The sequence below is a fragment of the Chelonia mydas genome, chromosome 13, assembly GCF_015237465.2.
Source record: "Chelonia mydas isolate rCheMyd1 chromosome 13, rCheMyd1.pri.v2, whole genome shotgun sequence".
Lineage (NCBI taxonomy): Eukaryota > Metazoa > Chordata > Testudines > Cheloniidae > Chelonia > Chelonia mydas.
This window is the reverse complement of record NC_051253.2, coordinates 15,906,417-15,922,351: the sequence shown is the minus strand read 5'-3', so window position 1 is coordinate 15,922,351 and position 15,935 is coordinate 15,906,417. Positions and strand designations below refer to the sequence as shown.

The window sequence follows — 15,935 nt, the reverse complement described above, 5'->3', positions numbered from 1 at the left end:
GCCATCTGCAAAACCAGGGAGAGGCAGTTGGCCGACAAGGTTTCCTGTGACTGTGGGGCCTATTTCCACTCCTCAATCTGTTCACGCACCTGGGCGGCATCCACTGGCTCCCTTGACGCCTTCAAGGAGCAGTGGGCGCTGTCAGGGGTTCTCTGCTTGGTGTACCTACTAGGTTTCTTTGTTTAGCCCTGTGACCTCACTCCCATTCCTGTTATACCTTTAGTTGTCCCCCGCAATCATTTGGAATCCCAGACCTGTGGATCATCCCCGGAGGCTGTGGGGAGGTCCTTTAGCAGTGGGGGCCTGCCCATTTCCTGGATCCCAACAGGATGCATCTGTATGGTATAGCAGGGAAACAGAGTCTAGGACTCTGTTACAAGAATACAGGGGTCCTCCAATGAGCCACTCTAATGCTGCGTGGCAGAATCCTGCCCAAAGATACTGAATAATTATGGCCAACTCACACTGGCAGGTGGATCTCATTAGCTCCAATAGGATATACATGGGTTTAGAGTGTATCTGGGGCAGAGGAAATTAGGGCTTGAGACAGAAGAGGTCATGCAGGGAAACCCCAGGAACGGGCAAGTTTGGCTTTATATATATATATATATATATATATATAAAGCCAAACTTATATATATATATATATATATATACACACACACACACACACACACTTTTTGGAGCAGGGTAAGAAAATCCCAAAAATCTTGCATGCGATATAATTACTCTATCCAAGCTGTGGACCCCTAACCACCAAATCTTGGATGCAGATCTTAAAAAGGGGTCATTCTAATATATGGAAAATCAGAAGCATTAACCCAGTTGCCATCTAACCCAGAGTCCTGGGAAAGAAAGCAGAAGCAAAAGATCAGAGACCAGCTCAGCGAGCAGAACATTGATTAATTGCTGTTTCTATGGAGCTGTGAAAATTCATGTTGTTTTTTAAAAGTGTGCTCGGCAGAGAGCAGAGTGGGAAGGCAAGCTACTTGCTAACCAATGTCTGAGTGGCTGGATTGGAGCCAACTACCTTTATTTCAAACTGCTCATGAAGGTTGGGTATAAAAACCTTCTCTTCCTCATCCCATGTTTGGCTGTCATCCGTCTCAATCTTGCCCTTCAGCTTCCACTTCTGGCGTCCCAGTCGCACAAACACCTAGAAGCCACACAGGGAAGAGGAGGTTAGAATCAGCAAATCCCAAGATTCATATGGGACTGCACCATCCCTCCCTCCCTATACTGCAGAGCTGGGGCCTGTTCCTTTGACTGCTATGCTTGTTAAGAAGCAGGGGTGGAGGTGCCAAGTAGTTCTGTGCCCCATCTGTCCTGGAAGAACTTGGGTGGCTAAGTCAGATACCAAAGCGTACGTGTTGTTGTAATGCAGAGAGTGAGTTACTGATGTGTAATGTCCTGCTCTGATGCAGGACATGTTTGAAAGTGATTTGGGGTTTTGTTATCAGCAGGAAGAAAAAAGTGTGTTAGAATTGAAACTACTGGGATGAAAGCCATAGGCTTTATACACAGTTATGCAGTCCTGTGCCCTTCAGGGCAGTTGTGCCAATTGGGATCTACCCTATGAAGAGGCAACAGTATTGCTGCTACCCTCTTTCAGGGTGGTTTTAGACTCCAGCCAGGTCCCTCAAGGAGCAATTCTGGAAGACTCCCGTCTCACAGGTACCTGGGCCCTGCCCTCTATCAAGGCACTTAGCCAAGTCCTTCAGCTTCACACTGAGGCAGGAATAACTCGGTGGCTGTGCAGCACCCATAAAGCTTCTGGTTTCCCTGCACTCTCTCCTGCTCTGCCTACACATCCCCACACTCCCCACCTGCATGTTACAGGTGCAAGCCCATAATTGCAAGTTGTAAGAGAAAATGGATTGCTGTGTACTGCACCTCATACTGGTCCCCTGGGCAGAGACGTGCGTAGCCCACCAACCCTGAAAAGAGAAGGAAAACCCCTTCCAATGTTTGTAGCTTGAGAGAGTTTCAAAAATATCTACTAACAAACCTCAGCTTGCATTAAACACCCAGGTGACACTCTGATTAACTTCCCCTTACAGCGAAATCTAGAGAGGAGTTGTTAGCAAGTCAAGCCATTTGTCTTACTTAGCACTGCAAGCTTTGCATAAGGGCGGGGAAGAAGAAAGTCCTGCTTCAACACTCACATATAAAAGAATGCTGCAGAGCAGGGACAAGTTCGTTTCACATCAATGGGAAACAACTAAGTTTCATTAAGAGTTAGTTTAGGTCCCGATCCAAAGCCCAGCTCCCAGACTTCCATGAGCTTTGAATCAGGCCTTTATACAGCAAAGCTGAAAAGCTTTTGGCTCAAGTGATGAATGCTGTAGAATAGTACAAGGGCTACCTTTCATTTTCAAGTGAAATTCTCCCAAGTGCACCTCCAGTGCCCCTTCAATCAGACACATATCCTGGAAGAGAAAGACAGAGCAATGACGACATTGACTGAAGAGCGGAATAAAATGGTACCATGAGAAAGTGGCGGCCATTTGTCTCCATTCGTGAAGACAAAACACATCACAGACCAGTTTAGGGCGGTTTGCAAAAGAACATACATTTTACACGCCATTAACACTTTTCACTTCTGCAGACTGAGGCAGATTTTTTTTTTAAATGCCACTTTCAGGATGGGAAGTTATATCCCAGCTCTGCAGAGGAGCAAGGTGGTTTAAGTAATAGGCTTCCCACAGTCTTCCCCATTTAGGGTACAGTGACATGGAGCTGGAGGTGTAAATTCCAGCTTGACGAGACATATTCGCGCTAGTTCTGATGGAGCTAGTGCACTGGGGGGGGGGGGGGAGTGGGGAAGGGGATGTACTGCTGCTGTGGCTAGGGTCTAAGTAGAAAGGTGGGCTAACCAGCCAAAGAACAATCTTGTCCAAGACCCTAGGCACATACTCAGACAGGTAGTCCCTCCCACTGCTTCCGCTGTTACAGCTATGCTATTTTGAGCATGCTAGCGCCATCAGACCTAGTGTGGGTATGTCTCCTCAAGCTGACATTTACACCTCCAGCTTGAAGTCTAGACCTACCCGGACTTACTCACACAGTAGGTTACTAACTATGACTCCCATTAGAAGTCAATGGGAAGACACCCCAAACACACACCTCCAGTAACTTCCTATGAAAGCTAGCTTAGGCCCTAATGTTACAGATCAAATTCAAGAGACTTTCTATGCACCCTTCATTAACACATTTGGTTGTAAGCAAACAACCTGCATTACCCTGTGAATTTCACTGCATATTAAAGGGGGAAGTTAGACAGCAAAATACTTTTATAGAGGAAGCTGTGAGTTGTAGCTGATATTATGCATCTTCATCTAATTTTACGTTACTTTCGAAGCCCAGGCCACAGGAAAGCCAACAGTTCAGAACAGCATGTCTTGGTACAGTATCCACTGCTTTGACTTTAGACAGAAGAGTCAGTTCTTTGTCACATGCTTGAGGAGTTCTCCTACCTCTGTGCATTCTTGGAGGTTCTTATAAAGTTCTACCAGGCTCTCTCTGGAGGCTTTAGTGGAGGGAGTCAAGGAGAAGGCATGTTTCATATTAGAGGCCCCATCTCGCAGCCTGCACTGGATGCAGTAAGTTTCATATAGTTCTTCTACCTTTAATAGAAAAAAGGACTCCATGTTTTACACCACTCTGGTGTCGGTTTCCAATTTTAATGAGTTGAGGGAAGTAATATGAGGAATTTTAGTTTGACGTTTCCCCTTGTAAGAGAGCAAATCCCATCGTTCTAGCACCGACTCGTACCCCCTACTCTCATAAGAAGCCTTTTTAACCAAGTAGATCCAAGATTTCAGACGGAGGGAAGAGTGAGTGAAGGATTAATCCCACCAGCTAAAGATTTTTTGATGTTTCATACAGTACAAGAAAAGCATGCTAATGAGAGGGTCCTACATAACCTTGAAACATGTCACTGTTAACAGTCTGTCCCAGGTTTAAGGCCAAACAATTAAATAAACGTTCATTTCCAGCCAGCAGCAACAAAAACTACTAACCCACCACAGAGCCTGAAAGTCTCTAATTAGTTGTTCTGCAGATTACCCATAACTTATAAATGATCAACTGAAGGTTAATAGTTTCTTGGGGATATTGTTTTTCTGCTGTTTTAGCTACACAGGCTTCCCTACCTCACTTTGTTTTGTCTACCACTGACTCCAAAAATCTGAGCAGAGAGCCAAGTTTCTTCCAGCACTACTTCTAAAGAGCTAGGGTACCAGGCTTTGGAAACCACCACCACCAGATACAAGACCCAGAACATGTAGTCCTAGAATTCTATCCAAGGTACTCAGTGTGGTAATGTGAGCCTTGTATCTGAGGGCCCTGCAATCTTTAATGCACTTCTCCTCACAACATACCTATAAGGCAGGGCAGTGCTATTATCTCCATTTTACTAACAGTGAACTGAGGTACAGCAAGGCTAAGTAACTTGCTTAAGGTCACACAAGAAGTTAATGGCAGAACAGGGAATTAAACCTCAGTCTCCCAGGTCCTAGACTAGTACCCTAACCACTGGACCATCCTTCCCATCTCCAAGTCTACACGGAGGAGGCAACCCACAGAGTCAATGGGAGCATGTTGAGGTGGCTAAAGATGGGGCTGCTCTATTTGTTTAATCTCAAAGCAACTATATAGGGAGACCTATGGCACTGATGCTTCAGTGCTAGCCCAGAGAAAGCCTTCCGCTTCCTCAAGCTAACCAATCCCTTACCTACATCCAAGTCATGTTAGAATGGCCTTAAATGGGTGTGTAGGGTACATCAGACTCCCAAGTGTGTGTTTAGTGAGGGCATGACTCAAACCAGGGATATCCAGAAAGCAGGTTCATTCTACTGTTAACTAAGCCACGAGGCATGGAGGGTGAAAGGAGACATGGTTTAATCCGGGGATGGACTAAGGGTGTAGGAGGCAGCCACTAAATTCTGGGTTGGAAAACACACACACACAGCTCCAAGTATGTAAGAGAGATTTTTGAGCCCTTCAAATCAGACAGGAGATTGGCAAAATCCATTAAGTGCCACCAACTAGGCTTCCAGGAAGCAAAAAACACAAAACGAAAACAATCACCCTCTGCAACTCCTCCCAACAACACCTTTCTTCTGAATAAGCCGGTAGGATATAGAAACTGGTTCTGCAGGCTGAGGCTGGGCTGTGCCCAGGATTCAGCCTGAATAGAGCTAAACAAAAACAAAAACCCACACACAACAACAAAAAAAAACCCACTCCTCCTCTTCTCTTATGAAAGCTAGTTCCCCTCAAACAAGATATCATGAAAGTATTTTCTAAATCAGAATTTTTATATAGCAGTGTAAGTCTCCCATACACACAATATAAATAGAGCACCCCTTACCTTGCTTATATGAAATTCCAGTTTTCTGATGTACCTTTCAACAGAGCGAATTTGCTTTAGAAAGGGAAAGATTAAAAACTATTTAAACATTCACATAATATGGCATTAAATTATTCAGTGATCATATAGTATCAGTGCTTGCACTTCACTGTTCATTGCTTTCTGTGACATGTCCATCCCTACCCCTCCAAAAGAATGAGTACGTACCTTATCCAGATCATAATAGAAAGCCTGAAAGACAAATATGACAAGTTACCTGTGAATTCATTTGCACATATTAAAGACATTTCCAAATCTGCTGCCAGAACAACTGCCCACGCTGCACCAAGTCCTTGTTCGGAGAGTTACAACGTTGTAAGCAGCATTGTGCAATACAGTGGGCAGACAGCAAGGCCAACATTTTCAAAAGTACCCTCTGCGTTTCAGTGTCTTGACTTTTGGGTGCCCAAACTGAGGCACCTCAAGTACGATTTTTCAGAAATAGTAAGGATTTGAAAATTGGTTGAGGTAGGTGGGAGGTTTTTGAATCCTTTATCCAGCCTTGGAAGGTTACTTTGTGTTCCCAAGGACAGTCCCAAATCTGAGTCTGAAGTGCTTTATACACCTTAGCACTACTAATAGCAAAGATTTTGTTGGAATTTTTGTATGTGGCAGAATCAGAGTTGCTTGGACCCACTAATCAATGTTTCACCAGTTTTGCCTAATCTTTATTTCTCCTCAGTTTCTAGACACAGCCAGGCATGTATATTACTTCCCAGATAATAATCAGCAGCCAGCTACCCTCCCAAAAGGGAAGGAGTGCAATCCGGGAACACAGCAGGATACTGAGAATTAAGACTCCTGGATTCTTTCCCCACATCTAGCCTTGACTTACTTGGTGAATTTAGCAAATAGGTATAATACTAGCCTCTCACTTTCAGCATTAACAAATGGAAACCCCTTTGAGTCCCAAAGGCAAGAGACAGTGGTTGTTTTTAAAACTCTGCCCTCTTTAAACCATCTAAGCGATTAAAACAGAGAAGCATCTTACCAGTCTGGAGTTCCTTTTTGTATCTTTGTGTCGAGCAGACAGATAATCCAACTCAGCCTGATGCACTTGCAGGTATTCACTGGAGAGGAAAAACCCAAAAGTGATATTTTCTTCTAGCATGTGCAGTAGGATACTCCCAGGGAGAGGTTTAAGAGGGCCAGGGGGAGGGAGGGAAGAGAGATTCTCTGAGCCCCCACCTCAAAAGTAGCCAGAGGTTGGGAAGGACTGAGCTTGTGCAGCTGAAGGAACAGTTGGAAATGGGAAGGGGAGCCATGGCAGCTGGAAAACAAGATGGGCTTCACGTGGCTTAGAAGCTGCTGCCCTCTTCCTTGCTACCTCTCATCCCCAGATATTTCCTCACGTGCCCTCCGAGCTGCAAGAACTTCCTGTTCCGTTTCCCCCACACCAAGAACACAGCCAGAGCCTCGTTCCGAGAGACTTATTTTAGATTAAGTGAAACAAGAAACAGCAAAAGTGCAAGTGAGCAGGCACAGCATGCAGCTCACTGCAACAGCTGCCATCTTGGGACAGGCTGCTCTGAGGCATTTAAAGGAGGAACGGGGCCCAGGAGACTCCTAATGCTGAAAAGTGCTGTACATAGGAAACAAAATAGTACGTCTCCTTATGCCCACGCTGTATGTCTGTGTGCCCCTGCTCTCCCAGCAGGACCCTCCCTGCATCAACTTTCTTCCCCTCAGGACAACCCTTTACTTGCACAAGCCACAATCCCTTCAGAGGAGCCCTCGTGCCTGGGCCTGCTCCCATGTCTCACTCTCTCTCCCACTACCTCCCCTTTGCTTGGCCACCCACAGTGGGGAAGCAAGAAGTGGGAGAGGGAGGTGTCTCCCAGCCTCTGTCTCCCCTTAGAGGGGGAAGGTGGCTTTGGGCCATGCTGCTGGCCTCCTGCTCAGCTTCCCAGAGGAGCACTGGGGTAGGGAAGATGGTGTTCTGCAGCTCTGTGCTCTTTGTACCCTTGTGGCTGGAGCAGTAGCTGCCGTTTGAGGAGGGAGGAGCTGCAGAGCTGACTGAGAACTGAGCAGCTCGTTAGCCAGCTGTAGCTCACAAGGCCAAAGGGTTGTGACACTGAACACTTCAGCCCTCTGGGCCCGATTTTCAGAGGTACTGAGCATCCTCAGCTCCAGCCAAAGTCAATGGGAGCAATCAGTACTCAGACAGCACCTCTTAAACATGCCCTTTGTTTATCTGAGCAGCTGGGGACTGAATGCCACCTTTGCTGTCCCCTAGAGCAGCCATCGGCTCCTTCCTGATACTACCATTGCTTTCCCCTCCCCCATTAAAAAGCAGGGGCCTTACCCTGCAAAGTGTTGAGAACTCAGCAGTTATCGGCTTCAGTGAGCCCCATGGCAGCTCCCAGAAGACAAAACTCCTCCTGAGCTGAACCTCTTCCAACTTTGTTTTAATTCAGAACAGACTTGAGTAAGTCTGTTTTCCCCTTTTGTATTTAAAGAGCTGTAGACAATCACCTTCTGAAAAATGCTGCTTTACAAGACACAGAACCTGAGCAGCTTGATGTGTTTATGTTAAGCAGCCTGCACTTTTCCAAAAATACACCAAAAGAGTAATTTATTTTCTAACTATTATGAACACATTCCTGTTAATACACAAAAAGTGACTCCAGCATTCAATTTTCTTCTCTCCACACTTGCTGATAACAGCTCAATGCAGTGGTAGTCAGAGTTGGGTTTTTGTTTTTTAAAGTCATTTTAGGTTTTAGCAGCATTTTAAGATGCTCAGTTGGTGGGGCGGCACCCAGAAGGGTCATTAGACTTAAGAGCTAGTTGCTGTTACTATCTTAAAACAAAAAACATTCCAGCAAGAACAAATGGATTTAGTTTGAATCTGCTTAAAATTTGGCCTTTAAATTATTGGATGCAGCTGTTTTCTGCAGGCAGCTTTAATTAGTTACTCAGTTCTGCAAGGAGGTTGCAGGAGTCTGACTGTGCGATGTTCCTCACAGAATTGGGACCATAACTCTAATCCATATGACAGTTTAGTCTCCCCAAGCCCTAATAAAATATCAGAGTCAAATCTATTTTTTTTTCTAGGTTTAGAATTTTTATTGTTAATTTAATTCCATTAACTAGTCACTGGCATAAACTTTTAAAGGCTAAGACATTACAGTCCTCGAGGGAAGCCAAGTGTGTTTTAACTATGTGAGACATAATTAAGAAGTTGAGGTGTTTACGTTTAGGATAAATAATTTCAGTACTTTTTCTCATGATGTTCTTAGCTTAAAATCCCATGGTAATAAAATCCTGGAGATGCCAATGTTGTATTTGAAGGAGCTGCGTGCCAGCATGGTTCCCACAGATTAGAAGCACTGAGAGGAATTATAAAGCCACATGAAGGTTGATGATGATTCCATTTACTCTTTGTCTATTCAGCAATGGCCAGGTACCTAATGAAGTTCCTAGAGCTCCATGCTAGACCTATGGATATCATGGAGTTTAACTATTACCATTAATAGAAGCAGGATAAAGGATGGCGTGAGGGAGGATTTGGTCCCAAATAAATTTGTTTGCCACTAGGTAGTGTATTTACTAAGGGCCCAGTTCTGTATCTACTTAAGACAATAGGAGCTTTGCCATTGATTAGAAAGGTTACTGTATTGGGCCATTAAGCTAGAGTATAACGAACAAAGTTTTTGCAGTAACAGAGAAACTAAAGAAAGCAAATTCCAACAAATTAATACTTGAAAAGTCCTTACTTAAGTCCTTTCTTCAAAGCTTCAAAAATTTTCTTCACCTGCTGTGGTTTTGGATCCCAGATAACAGCCCCTCTCTGCAGGGACGGATACATTTTGGAGGATTTCACAGACATTTTAGACCTCACTGAATTCCTGCTGAGAGACTTTCTGTAGGGAAGGGGAAAAAAAAAAAATCAGCACCGCCTCAGAGCTGAAAGAAAGTCTCACACATATAGCTACTACAATGCTAGTTACAGAGCTGTTCCTGCAAGCTTCTACTCAAAGGAGCAGTCTCACTGTAAACAGTAGGACTACTTAAGTGAGTAAGGGAAAGCAGGATCAGGACCTGTATTAGAGCCATAATAGAGAGCCGTTCAGTGTTTGTCTTTAACACATCAAAGGCAAGAAATGGCTACAGCTCACTGGGATGAGAGGCCAAAGGAAGATAGAGAAGATTAGGTTATGAGTGTTAACTTTGAATTTCCTGGCTTCAAGGGAGACCACTAGGAGTCAAGTGTGTCTCTTCTGTTGTTAATTTATATTACACACACAATGTCCCATTATTTTGGGGAACCAGAAAGGGATCATTTTTATGTACTACTGATTCACAGACTGCCATTCAAACACTGAGTAATTAATCCTTGTGGTCTGCTCACAAGATAGCTTATGCCCTGATCCTGTAAACACATTCATACAAGTAGCCCTGTTAAACATAACAGGGCTACTCAAACAAGGTAGGTTTGTAGAACTGGGACCCAATTGTTATTATCCAGAGAAACTAAGGCAGGGTGTTTGTGGGTTACTCAAGGTCAGTAAAGAAATTGGGTCACAGTCAGGATTAGATCTCAGGCACTGCTGTTCTCCAGATTTCACTAATCCCCTGACAAATGGTCCACTCTCATCAACTAAAAGGTATCCACTAAACCACTGATTCAGTGGTTCTCAAACTTTTGTACTGGTGACCCCTTTCACATAGCAAGCCTCTAGGTGCGACCCCCCCCTTATAAATTAAAAACACCTTTTTATATATTTAACACCATTATAAATGCTGGATGCAAAGCAGGGTTTAGGGTGGAGGCTGACAGCTCATGACCCGCCCCCCATGTAATAACATAGTGGCCCCCTGAGGGGTCCCAACCCTCAGTTTGAGAACCCCTGGATTAAACATTTAGGGATCATATACATGATTAAAAGTATGTTAACAGACCAGATCAGTTCTGGGCTATTAGGCAGTCTAGCAAAGATATGTTATAAAAGGACTTCAGAAATAGCTACTGCTTGGCTGCTCTCAACATCTGTTTAAATAGTCACTCATTTATATTTTGAGTCTGAAACATGCCAGCAGTCTACCAGGCCCAGATTATAAAACGATTTAAAAAAAAAAAAAAGGGGGGGGGGGAAGGGGTTCCTAACCCAAACTGGCTATCTTTTTAAAGCAAATCAAAATCAAATCCCACTTAGCTCAGAAATTCTGTAAAAAGTCATTACATAATAAGCCTGCTGTGCAAATATGAAGAACAATAGCATCTGTAGTCTTTAGTCACATACCTGTGATGGGTAAGCAGAGCCCAGCATAGGCTTTGAAACCACTGCTAACACTTATCTCCTGTTGATAGATTCCTGGCTGGTTTACCTCTCTCTTTATAGGCTCATAAACCCTGATTATTTGTAGCTGGTTTAATTAATTCCCCCTTCTATTTGCTTTAACTTCCTCCTTTAAACCAAGCCTTTATTTGAGAAAGTTATTCTAGGGAAATTCCCCACTCCTGACATTTATTCATATTGTGTCATTGGGTTGAGTTGAGGCTCCCTCAGCTTTAGAGTGCTGAGTAAATCCTGGATTGGATGCACCTGGGGAAATGACAAAAATCTGGATTCTAGAGGTGGCCCATTGTATAATTCATGGGCTACCATAAAGAATGTGCATGAAACTCAAGGTGTGAGGAAGGATGGCCTAGGGATTGGCTCTATCTGTATCACAGGCTTGCTCTATGATCCTTGGGTAGGTCCTTCAGTTAGGTGCCTAAATACTTTCAAGGAGCTGGGTTTTCTGTGTCTTAATTTCCCCATTTTACAGTTGGGAATAACAATATTTATCTCCCTTACAGGGTGTTGGGAAGCTAAGTTAATTAACGTGCCTAAAGCATTTTGAGAGCTTTAGATGGAAGCTGCTGTAGAAATGCAATGTATGGTCAGTGTGTGCTCAGAAGGGAGTCTCCCTGTGATCTCCTACTGTGTCATTCTAAAGTGCTAGTGAGAGATTATGAAGGGAAAGGCAATGAGCAAATACGTTCACTTTGCTGGGGAAAGTCCTCTGGTGTTTCACAATGTCTTGCTCTTAACACTTAGCATCATCTCAAAATACTTTCTTAAATGTCTGAATCCTCATTCCTGAGCAAAACTTTCCTCTATTGAAAGAGTTAAGAGGCAATGGGATTTTGCAAATAGGAAAAAAATGCATAAAGGCTGATTGTTTAGAAATGCTTTACAGCTGAAAGTAACAGAGTAATCTTAGGGGAAATCTAAACTTGCTTATTTGGAGCTTTCTTAGCCTGCTGGAGGTGATTTGGTTATAAAAACAGCTGTTCAACTCTTTTCCTGCTAGACTCCTTCCTTGTAAGAACTCCCACTATGTATGTCAAGCTCAAATCCATTTATGTAATTTACTGTCTGTGTTTTTCTCGACAGTTTAGTTATCAGTGTGACTTTAGACATCTGACTTGTGCTAGGACTCTTATTATGCAGGTTCCATAACAAATTTTATGAAGTCATGTGCAAAGACTTCCAGATTAGATTACCAACCTGTGTCAGGTTCTCATTTCAACTCGTAATTTTATAAATGCTGTATTTGGTGACAAGGTTAATTAGTTTGTTCAGTCCTTTGAAAATACAAAGTTTTGTATAAGAAGTGCCAGGTGCTTTACTGAGATACAAGCGATTACTCTCAAGGATTGCTTTAAGAAGTGGAATACTTTTAGTGACATATTTTTCAGCCCTTCTATATGATTCAAATCAGTTCCCTTTTGGTATTTTTCTGGGATATGTTGACAGCCAGAGCTGATGATAATCTTCCATTTATATAGCATTATTATCCTAAAAACATTTCACAGATTATATAGGAATCACTTAATTCAGCACGGGAACATGAGCCACTCTTGGGTGGAAGTAGCAGCTATTTAACTCTACCTAGCAATGTTACACAATAATTTAGAACAATCAGTAAGATTACTGGACCACACTGATGATACGGTCCTGGGACTGAGAGAACTGGGTTCTAGTCCCAGTTGTGCCACTGAATTGCTGTGTGACTTTGGGCAGTTCCCGTAATCTTTTCTGAGTAGCAGCCGTGTTAGTCTGTATCCGCAAAAAGAAAAGGAGTACTTGTGGCACCTTAGAGACTAACAAATGTATCTGAGCATAAGCTTTTGTGAGCTACAGCTCACTTCATTGGATGGATGAAGTGAGCTGTAGCTCACGAAAGCTTATGCTCAGATACATTTGTTAGTCTCTAAGGTGCCACAAGTACTCCTTTTCTTTAATCTTTTCTGTGCCTCTGCACACCCTTTGTCTGTCTTGTCTATTTCAGCTGCAAGAGACCTTCTCTGTCCCTATTATAATGGCATCTTGATCTCATCTGGGGCCTCTAGATGCCATTTAATATAAATAACTCCAGGAGGAATTTAGGTATGATGAATGTAATTACCTCAGTGAGATTTTAACCAGGATCTAGACCTAACACCCTTGTTCTACTGAAAAGTGCCATGAGATTTTTAATGACTATAAGGAGTCAGGAAGTTTTACGTCTCTTCTCATAGATGGCATTGGCACAAGCATGTTAGTCACTACTACGCTGCTGGGAGAGAATTGTTGCTTCGGTACAGACTCAGAGCTTCAGCAGGGGGGTTCTTCCCTCTAACACCAATGCTTGCAGCACTCGGTGTTCTCTTTGGGATCCCAACCAAACATGGATCTGTCACAACCCTGCTTTTTGTGTGAGATGTGAGCAGCTCCCTTTGAATTCCCATCCATGTCCTTTAAATCAGTATCTAGTGGCAAGTTTGCAAATAGATTTTGCAGGTATTGCTTGGTAAGTACAATTTTGCCCTTAACACGCCAGACCCATTTTAGGGGAACTCAGCTGTGCTCTTCCTGCCAGATGGAAGAATGATCCATACAGTCTGATCTGCTTTTGACTCTGCAGAAACGTTGGGTGACAATGATAACGATAAATAGTACTTTAGACGCACCTTCCATCCCAAAGCAGTTTGCAGACTAAAATTGATATGCAAACTAAGAAGAGGTTGCTTCATCCGCCAGTGAAGTGCAGCCATCTCTAGAGCATGATGAAGTAGCTGTTTAACAGTGCACAACAACAGTACTTGTCCATTTAGGACAAAAAATGTAAGGCACACCTTATGCAGGGAGGATTTAGGTTGGCAAGTGTTGACCTGTGTCTAATATCTGACTGCTCAGGGTGCATGTATTTGTTTTCACTTTTTATTCTACTTACGCTAGCTTTCTGCTTTGCACTGTGCTGAATCCAGCAAAGGAGCAGCTCCTGCTGATTCCACCCCCATCGCTGGGAGAGACAAATGTCAATTTCACGGACATGATAACTGCTCAGGAAGTCTGTCCCCTCCTGAAATAAACAGAACAACAGATGAGTCAAAACCTGCTTGGCAGTTCAGATTAAACCAGTGCTGCACTGCAGAGAGGAGAAACCACTGAGCAATACAGCAAGCACTGGAGTGGCTAGAAGAAAAGATCTGTCTGCTGAACACATTTTTCTCTCTCACACAATATAATTAATAATCAACGGAGTCATCTGAAACACACACACACCCTCAGGTATTTGCTGATTGGTGTAGCAAACTCTAGACCTCATCCTATCAGAGGCCAACTGCTGCAGAAGCCAGTGGGGCTGGAGGGCTCCCAGTACCTCATGCACTACTTCCTACAATTTGCAACAGCCCTACTGTCGAAGAAGGAGGTTGATGCAACCCATGTACTCCCAAGTCAGTCTGGGATACCAGAACAGTACTCGGGCCCCAGTCCTGCAAGCAGGGACATGAAAACAGAGCCCTGCATCCATACAGAGCCCCATGGAAGCCAATGGGGCGCCACATGGCTGAAGCGTGTGCACACACACCCTAGCGTGGAGCTAATGGCAGGATCGGAGCCCTCGTTTGTGGTGCTTGAGCCCATGGCAGAACTTCTTCCATCAGTAAAACTCAGGCTTGTTCTCTCTTTCTGGCGAGTTTAATTTCCCTGGGATCCCTCACTTCTGTTTCCCATCAGTCATACTCTTTTGTTTCCTAGAGAATTATGTTCTCCACTGTATATGTATAGAATTCATACTGTAATACAAGTAACAGACACATCTACAAAACAGCTGTAGAAAATCATCCTAGGCAGTTAATATACAGAAGAATTCCCCTCCCGCCCCCCCCCCTTAGGCTGGTGTAATGTAAACACCATAGCTAGCAGCTTTGCTTTCTTTTTTTTAATGGGGCCATGCAGAGGGCCAAACCTTGACATCTTCTCTCCATTCTTACTCTCTCCTTACTCAGGCAAAACTCCCACTGAGGTCAGTGGGGAATTTTTGCTTGAGTAAAATGTGAGAGCCAGAGCATTTCCTTCTGCAGAAATAGCTGCGGAAGAGGAGAACGCCACAAGGATGCCCTCACGGACTTGTGACCAAATTACTCCATGGGGGAAGAGGTATGTGCCTTGCACTGTGGAATGAGTTCCAGAGCCAAGATCCCGCAAGCTTAGTGTGCCTTTGCGGTGGCTCTCGCCTCAGTAGCATGGCTTCAATTAATAGCACAGCAGTCTTGGAGTCCAGAGAGCAGGGTTCTATTCTTGACTCTACCAAGTGGTTTGCTGTGCAAATGCAGGCATGGTACCTAATCTCCCTGTACCTCAGTTTCCCAATGGATGAGTAGGATGATAGTGATCCTCCTGGAAAGCGCAACGTAGGAGGGATGAGAGATTTTGAATGTGTCTCCTGAATTCTAGGCTAAGCTAAGGGCCTTCCTAGTATTAGGCCTCTAAATATTATCTGCAGCAATAGTAACTATATAAATAGTTCACATAACCATGCCCACATATATTTTTCCATCTGATCATTTGAACCTGCATGAGAAGTGAACATTTTACCTGCAGCTTTTCAGCTAATTGTTGCCTGTACTACTTGAGTTCTAAGACTTCTAGGTCCCTGCATGTTTCACTGGCTGGTCCAGGCTTTGGGGAGTTCATGAGTAAGCCAATGGAAAGCAGATGAAAGGTGTTAGAATAAGATCCAGCAGTCAAGCAGCGGGGCCAAATAGCCTGCTTTGCAAGAGTCATTCAAGGCAAAAGGGCCTGGGCGCTAAGTATCTTTTCTCTTAGTACATTGAGCTCCACAAGATCTCAAAGGGTCTCATTCAACTCCTAGTGAAGTCAATGGAAACCCTCCCACATGGCTGCTTTAGGTGTGCCCCACTCACATTTTAATCAGACACCATGGGCGTTTTGGTTTTTTTGGCTGTGAGTGGGTGTCTGGTGGCCATCACTGTGTTTAAGGTTGCATGACAGCTTTCATTCTTGCCTGCAGTTTTCAGAAGCTCATAACTCTGTGAACAGTCGACAATTATGGTGATCATTGGGCTGAAATAAACATGCAACTTACTGAAAAATGTCATTGCCTAACAAGTCATTAGGGGAAGAAACAAAAGGAATGGCCTTGTGATTACTGCCTGCATACCCCATGAAAGCTGGACTGGAGTCCTGGGTCCAGTCCTCCACTCCCTGGGGTTGGGAGTCTGACAGTGGGGTGGAGAAGT

The 15,935-nt window shown here is 43.9% G+C and overlaps 1 protein-coding gene across 7 annotated transcripts in view; it reads right to left on the bottom strand.

Annotated features, from left to right (window-relative positions):
* The window catches only part of RIPOR3 (RIPOR family member 3), a 69,322-nt gene that overhangs the window by 30,014 nt on the left and 23,373 nt on the right, over nucleotides 1–15,935 (bottom strand). For 4 of the 7 annotated variants that reach the window (XM_037915507.2, XM_037915510.2, XM_037915511.2 and 1 more), the window contains 9 exons: nucleotides 13,622–13,750; nucleotides 9,133–9,279; nucleotides 6,405–6,483; nucleotides 5,582–5,605; nucleotides 5,375–5,428; nucleotides 3,477–3,626; nucleotides 2,366–2,429; nucleotides 1,894–1,937; nucleotides 1,031–1,156 (listed from right to left, as the gene is read on the bottom strand). In XM_037915507.2, coding sequence (XP_037771435.1) covers nucleotides 1,031–1,156; nucleotides 1,894–1,937; nucleotides 2,366–2,429; nucleotides 3,477–3,626; nucleotides 5,375–5,428; nucleotides 5,582–5,605; nucleotides 6,405–6,483; nucleotides 9,133–9,279; nucleotides 13,622–13,722 — 789 coding nt within the window. In that variant the 5' untranslated portion in view covers nucleotides 13,723–13,750. Of the gene's footprint in view, nucleotides 1–1,030; nucleotides 1,157–1,893; nucleotides 1,938–2,365; nucleotides 2,430–3,476; nucleotides 3,627–5,374; nucleotides 5,429–5,581; nucleotides 5,606–6,404; nucleotides 6,484–9,132; nucleotides 9,280–10,659; nucleotides 10,804–13,621; nucleotides 13,751–15,935 lie in introns of those variants that run through there. The other 3 variants (XM_043527345.1, XM_037915512.2, XM_037915514.2) reach the window with 3 other exon arrangements.